The sequence below is a fragment of the Scardinius erythrophthalmus genome, assembly GCF_964197995.2.
Source record: "Scardinius erythrophthalmus genome assembly, chromosome: 13".
In the NCBI taxonomy this organism is placed as follows: Eukaryota; Metazoa; Chordata; class Actinopteri; order Cypriniformes; family Leuciscidae; genus Scardinius; species Scardinius erythrophthalmus.
The window spans coordinates 14,663,082-14,670,227 of NC_138233.1; the positions used below are offsets into that span (position 1 = coordinate 14,663,082).

General features: G+C 37.6%; 1 protein-coding gene across 2 annotated transcripts in view; it reads left to right on the forward strand.

The window, feature by feature from the left end:
• drp2 (dystrophin related protein 2) overlaps positions 1–4,509 on the forward strand; it is a 116,551-nt gene extending 112,042 nt beyond the window's left edge. For both annotated transcript variants that reach the window (XM_081382144.1, XM_081382143.1), the window contains exons 20-23: positions 498–735; positions 2,830–2,947; positions 3,089–3,222; positions 3,833–4,509. In XM_081382144.1, coding sequence (XP_081238270.1) covers positions 498–735; positions 2,830–2,947; positions 3,089–3,183 — 451 coding nt within the window. In that variant the 3' untranslated portion in view covers positions 3,184–3,222; positions 3,833–4,509. The remainder of the gene's footprint in view (positions 1–497; positions 736–2,829; positions 2,948–3,088; positions 3,223–3,832) is intronic.
• The last annotated feature ends 2,637 nt before the right edge of the window (positions 4,510–7,146 follow it).

The following is a 7,146-nucleotide window of genomic DNA, read 5'->3' on the forward strand; positions in this document are numbered from 1 at the left end:
TAGTACATCCTTGCTGACTAAAAATAAAAATGCACTGATCCCAAACTTTTGAAAGGTAGTGTTTATACTGCAGAAATAGTGAGTAATATTTTTAACTGTTTTCATTATGATTTCTTAATTTTCTTGCTCTCTTCTCATTTTACATAGAGAAATAACAAAAGAATCAACGTTTCTATATAAAATATGCCACAATACAGAAAATTATATATAATAAATTAAAACAAATTAATAAAATAATTACTACATAAAATGTAGTTATTTAAAAGTGAAATATATATATATATATAAAATTAAGCATTTAAAAAATATTTCATATTAATATGTATATAAAATATCAACTTTTTGTAAAATTGATGTAAAGAGTTTTAAAACAAAATGAAGTGAATTTATTAGTTTAAAATATCAACTTTTGTCTCGACGTAGCGGGTATGATCATCTAAATGATCAAGAAGGCAATAGTAATGATGATGATGATGATGATGTTGTCTCTCCCACAGGGTGCTGCAGGGTGAGTATCGGCGGCTGAAGTGGAAGCACGAAGAGGCCGCAGCTTCACCCCAGCTGCTGGAGTCGGGTCCTGGTTCACCGGCTGATCAGCAAGACGAAGAGCTCCTAGCTGAGGCTCGAGTCCTCCGACAGCACAAGACCCGCCTGGAGACGCGCATGCAGATTCTGGAGGACCACAACAAGCAACTGGAGTCCCAGCTGCACAGACTCAGAGAACTACTGCTGCAGGTCAGTTAACAGATGCTGATATACCTTGAAAATGAGGAGTATGTCCACAGCGAGTACCAACATGTGAGCCAGCATAGATTATTGTGATAGAAACAATGAAAGAATGGTGTGTAGGGAGTTGTATGGATATGTTACCGCTGCACAGGGAGGACCATGAACGGGTAAATCAGGGCCTTCTGTGCTGAATACTTTAATGTTAAATGTTAATGGGTTTGAACTGAAGGAATGTTTTGAGCTTTAATAACAGCCACTATGTGAGAAATAAAGCTGGGCTGACAAAATATACTGATAAAAGGGGGCAGAGGGGAGGAAGATGATTTATTTAAAGCTTTCGGCAAAAAGAATAGGAAGACAATTGAACAGAGGATAGACCATATTATAGACTGCCTTGATGTACCACATGTAGAAGGGTAAAGAGATGCTTAGTATTGCAGGTTGGGTAAGGACAAGGAGACAGGAAACTGAAAAGACTTTTCTCAAGTGAAAGGAGAAGAGATGTTGAGACAGAAAAAACGTACCCATTACTGAGGCCTGAAAAGAGGTGGAGGACAAGCTAGTGCAGAGAAGACACTAACTTCTGGTAAATTGCTTCTGATAAATTGCAAAGATGGGAAGGAAGAGGTAGAGAGAGATTATATATGGGGGGGCACTATTGATGGAGATGGAATCATAGGAATGGAGTGGGTGGACGGTAAGTCATTTCTCGAGCTGACGAACATAGAGCTTAAGAAACGAGATGGACAGAATAGAGTGGGCAGAAAGAGGATTCTTTTATTTAGTGAAAGAAAGACAGAAAGCAGGCCGAGGAGGAAAAGAAAAGCTCAGGCAGTGCTGAGTGAATAGTATAAGAGGTGGTTGTGCAGAAAAAAGAGAGGTAGTGCTGTAGAGATATGATTGGCAGGCTGGATGGGGAGAGAGAGTGGAGCAAAAACACTGAGGCTGTAGCTATAGGTGAAAAGGAATTAGCCGGAAATAGAGGGAAGAGAGATGGACTTAACCTACAAAAACGAGTGAGGGATGTGTCATGGTGAAGCAATAATGTGCTGGGATTATGGAGTTTTGAACTCTTCGTTCAGCACCCCTAGAAATTCGCTGGGAAATTGACAGTCTTACCTCTGTGGACATCTCTGTAGAACAATAAAAGAGTTTAACTCCGAATAAATTTAAGGTACTATTCATGCAAACTGCCTCAGTTCAACTCATTTGCCTGAAATGTGGGGGAAAAAAGAGGCGAGCCATCCCTGAGTTTCTTATCAGTTTGTTTCCATCCGTCAAGAAAATACTCAGCCTTTGTAACATGGAAACCGAGCCAAATCCCTGGTCTATAAACACCAAAGTTGGGCATTTTGGCAGCATTTGAAATCTTGTGACTGTTTTTCTCATCAAACAACCCAACAACACTGTTCTCTGTCTAGAGCATGGCTTGGCTAGCATAATGCATAGTATATACTACATGTTATCCACTATTAATGTGAGGTATTGGACAATAAGCAATGACAAATGTTTCTGATATTAATGCGACATGTTTAATTTAATGCATTCTACAATGTGTACAGAAAATGTGCATGCTATGTACAGTATACGTACTACATTATTGTACAAAAGTTTGGGGTTTTTTTGCTCACCAAGGCTTCATTTATTTGATCAGATAGTAAAAAAAAAGGTAATATTATAAAATAAAATTACAGTTTAAAAGAAATGCATTTTTAAAACTGAATTTATTCCTGTGATGGCATTTATTATATGCTGATTTACATTAATTTAGAAGATTTGTGCTCAATAACATTTATTATTAGTATCAATGATGAAAACAGTTGTGCTGCTTAATATTTTTGCAGAAAACATGATAAAAATGTTTCAGGATATAATACTCAAAAGAACAGAATTTGTTTTAAATTGATTTTTTTTAATAACATTATAAATGTCTTTACTGTCATTTCAATTTAGTGCATCCTTGCTGAATAAAAACAAAATTGTACTGATCCCAAACATTTGAATGGTAGTGTTTATACTGCTGAAATAGTAATAGTATTATCCTTTTTCATTATGATTTAACTATCCTTTGCTCTCTTATCATTTTATCATGTCTCCCAGCCCAAAGACGACTCTGAGGCCAATGGTTCGGCTCCTTCCTCTCTGTCCTCTCCCGTGTCAGGAGGAGGCCACCAGGGAGAGCCTCCCAGCAGAGAGATCACAGACACGGAAGCTGCAGGTAAGACCTAGAACAACCTTGCATATCAGTGCCATCATCCACCCATAATGAGATGCAAAGAGATGAGGCTTATTTGAATAAGGCTGATTATGTTATGCTTCTGTTGAGTTAATTTTAATTGTAGCCTTTAATCTTGTGTAGGTGAGGATTTTGATCATGAGCAAGACACCGTACTGCAGCTGCAACAGGTAATCGAACAGCTGAGGAACGTCTTCCCATCTGAGCCTGGTCCATGAAGAACCTGAAGCAAAACTCAGAGGCCTAACATTGTGCAGGTTTGCTTATTTCTGAATTAAACGTATCATTTCAAACCTGTATGCTTGTCTTTCTTCCGTGAAACGCAAAAGAAGTTTATCAGAATCTGTAAGTGGATGGTGATTTATACTACAAAAAAGCACCATAAATGATTGGTAAATGTGGGCTGTATGATTCCTGCACTGTATTCCAAATCTTCTGAAGCCATATGATTTGATTTGTGCGGAAGCTCAATTCTCAACTGATTTCTCTTTCAATACACTTAAGAACTAATGATTTTGGACCTAATTTATTTCTAATCTTGGTGACACATCTTGAGCCACCTTGTTTAAATGCACACAAAACAAATTTGAGCGCTAAAGCAGGAAAATATTCAGCAGAACAACTCCCAGTTTGTTTTTGAGAGTCTGCAGAAGACATATGTGCTTCATGAAAAGAAAAAGTCACACAGGTTTATTTTTGGCTGAGCTATTCTTTTAAAAATGTGTTATTTTAGTATACAATGCAGATGCAGTACTTAAGACTACCTTCTACCCAGTGTGTTAAAGAGAAATACATTTGAAAACATTTTTGATCTTTGCGTTCTATTGATCTGTCTGGATGATGTATCACCCTCCTTAAATTTTTCAGGTGCCATTTTGCTCATCTTATCGTGGGCAGGGTTTTGAAAGTGCGGGGCTGGCGAATCAAAGGACAGACGAGGGGACTGCGAGAAGGGAGCAAAAGAGTTTCAGGACAACCTTCTCAGCACGCAGCCATTTGCCAATCCCAAAGAGCTGTGGGATTATCTGAGTGCTAACTAAACAAACTAATGTTTACATGGTGCCAAAGGCCTGCACTGATCCGGACACTGTGCTAACCCGTGTAGTAATGCAACTTGTGTGGCTTCACTACAGCACAAGAACCACAAACAAGACTTGCACCATGCAGAAAGTGTCTCTCCTTAGGTATCCCTGTGCCAGCAACTTATTTATTGACTTTTTTTTTCTCATTTTAAAATGGTTTTCTGACTCACTCGTGCACATAAACACAAATACACACATACCATTAAGTCATGCTCGGCAATGCGTGGCCCTTGTTCTGTGAAGCAGAAAAGAACAGATTCCCCTGAACTGTCGGGACACAAGGCAAGCTTATTTACACTGTAAGGATGACACGTCTTCGGTTGAGGCCATCATTTATTTAAGATGCCAAAGTGCCCAATGACATTCTTTCCCATTTTACCCCTGCTCTTTCTCTCTTTCATTTAACACTGTTTCTTTAAAAGTGCAAATCACTCTTAATTGCATACACAGTAAAAAGTGACATGAACTGCAAAAATCATTTTCTTGATAGTATTTTTGCGTTGTTTTCATATATATATATATATATATATATATATATATATATATATATATATATATATATATATATATATATATATATATATATATATACTCTACTCGTCAAAAGTTTGAGGTCTTTTTTTTAAGGAAATCCTACTTTTATTTACCAAGGACGCATTAAGTTGATCAAAAGTAACAGCAAAAGCACTATTTCAAATAAATGCTTTTCTTTACTTTCTACAGTGCTTAGCATAGCACTGTATTTCTAATCCTGAAAAATGCATCACAGCTTCCACAAAAAAGCAGCACAACTGTTTACAACATTGATAATAATAAGAAATGTTTCTTGAGCATCAAATCAGCATATTAGAATGATTTCTGAAGGATCATGTGACACTGAAGACTAACCCGTAGTAATGATGCTGAAAATTCAGCTTTACCAACAAGGGAATAAATAATATTTTTTAATATATTAAAATAGAAAACAGTTACTTTAGATTGCAATAATATTTAATACATTTAAAATACATTTAATAAATATGTATATAAAAGCCTTGGCGAGCATATGCTTATTTCAAAAACATTTCAGTTATTCTAATTCGATTGTGAAAACATTTAAATTGATCTATTATTCAAAAGACATTGCCTATTTTGTTTATAGTATAAATCCAACTATATTTAGTGAGTTTTGTGCTTCAGTCAAGGAGGAAAACATTTAACTCAAGATTTTTTCTCTGAAAAACACGTCTTATCTTAAAATTACTTCTCAGGTAAATGCTACTTATTTTTAATGTTGAAGTATTTCTACTAGAAAACAAGACAAAATCCTGATTAAGAAATAGATTTTTTGCAGTGCAGCCACTCATACAGAAAGGATCTATTGCACAGATGAGCGGATTTCTTGGCTGTTGGTTTTCCGGTCACAAGGGAAAGGTCTCTCAGCAAAGGAGATTTGTACAGTTGTTTTGTTGTCAGAGCGCTTGCCGTTAAATTACAGCTGTCCAGCATGGCATGAACAAGAAAGTAGAGACCCGAGGAGACGATTCGACGTATGTTCGCCCTGGCCTTTTCTCTTCGGCTTGGGAGGGTCACAGCCTGATACATTTTAAAACGAGCACAGCTCTTATTATTATGCCTTAACACTTCGAAGACTACTTTTTTTTTTTCATTAAAGAATACCAGCCTTACATCTCTGTCTTATTGTTGTCCTCCTGATGTAAGTATTTTGTTTACCAAACGCATTTCCTCAATCTGAGGAGGGAAATGAAAGTGAGTGTGTGGAAGGATTATTTTACATTATGCCGAGGGAGGAGGGCGGCAAATGGATCATGCTCTTTGTAAACAGAGAAAAAAGGCTGCTGCTTTTTTTTTTTTTGTCGAGGGATTTACTGTGGGGTGTCAGATTTATATGAACAGAGAAGATGCTGGGGGTGTAGTGAGTAGACAAGAGAAATAGATAGCGAGCGAGAGAGCGGGAACAGATACGGTGTGAAAGAAAGACTGCAAATGGGAAAGAGAAAAGTGTGTAAATATTCACTGTGATGGGTTGTGACACTGCAGCCCCTGCAAACAGGATTGAGATTATTGCAGCTGAGAGAACAAGAGATTTTCTCCATTTGTTTTGGCTACGACTCCTAGTTCTCCCATTCTCCATCAAAAAACAAAGTGACCCTAGTTGCACCGTAGGTTTTTCCGTGAATCCCACTGTGCCATCGCCGACTCCTTTCCGCATGTATTGTGATCTCATTTTACATCACAGCAGCGAGCTGTCTGTTTGTTTTGATGCGGTTGCTAAGAAACTGTCCCCAAGCACACGGCGCTGAAGGTTGGTCTTTGGAAAGGTGATTTGGCATCATAATGGAGGAGATCCAAATAAGCACATGAAGAAAGAGAGAGAGGGGAACTCAACTCCCCTCCGCCCCATATGCTTGCCTCTGTTTAACTTGCATGGCTCCTCATTAAGATCAACATCTGGTGTTCTATCCACAGCGACACCCATTTATCACTCCAATGTTTATTTGGGACTCACATATGCAAACGCACACATTGAAGTTTGCACACTGCGTTTTGTTTGCTTTATTCCACGCCAAACAGTCAGAGCTGATCGAGCTCTGAACGTGGATTTAAATGATACAAAAATAAATATTTTTGCCTTTCCACAATTTCAGATTTTTTTTTTCTTAACAAATGACCAAAAAAATAAAATACAATCGGATATGAAAAAATAAAGATTCAAACAAAGACTTTAGATGTACTCATATTAGTTATTATTAGAAAGTGCAACGCGTAATATGGCGGAATAAGTCCCACCTTTGAAACAAAAAAGCTTAGGGCTTGGGCGTCGTGACGTCATACTTGGCGTGGCGGCCATGTTGATGGCCTCGCGAATGTAAACATACAGTAAGTCGAACGAGGAGAAGCAGAGTTGGAAGAAAGAAAAAAGATGTTAAAATCCCGAAAAGGATGTGGAATTTACGGGGATACGTTAAATAGGGAAACCAGGGACCAGTAAGTTATGTGGACAAATTTTCCTGTAAAATATCCCGTATTTTAAGAACTTAACCTACTATCATAACATTAATGTAAGCCCTTTCATCGGACCTGTCAGTCTCTGTACTG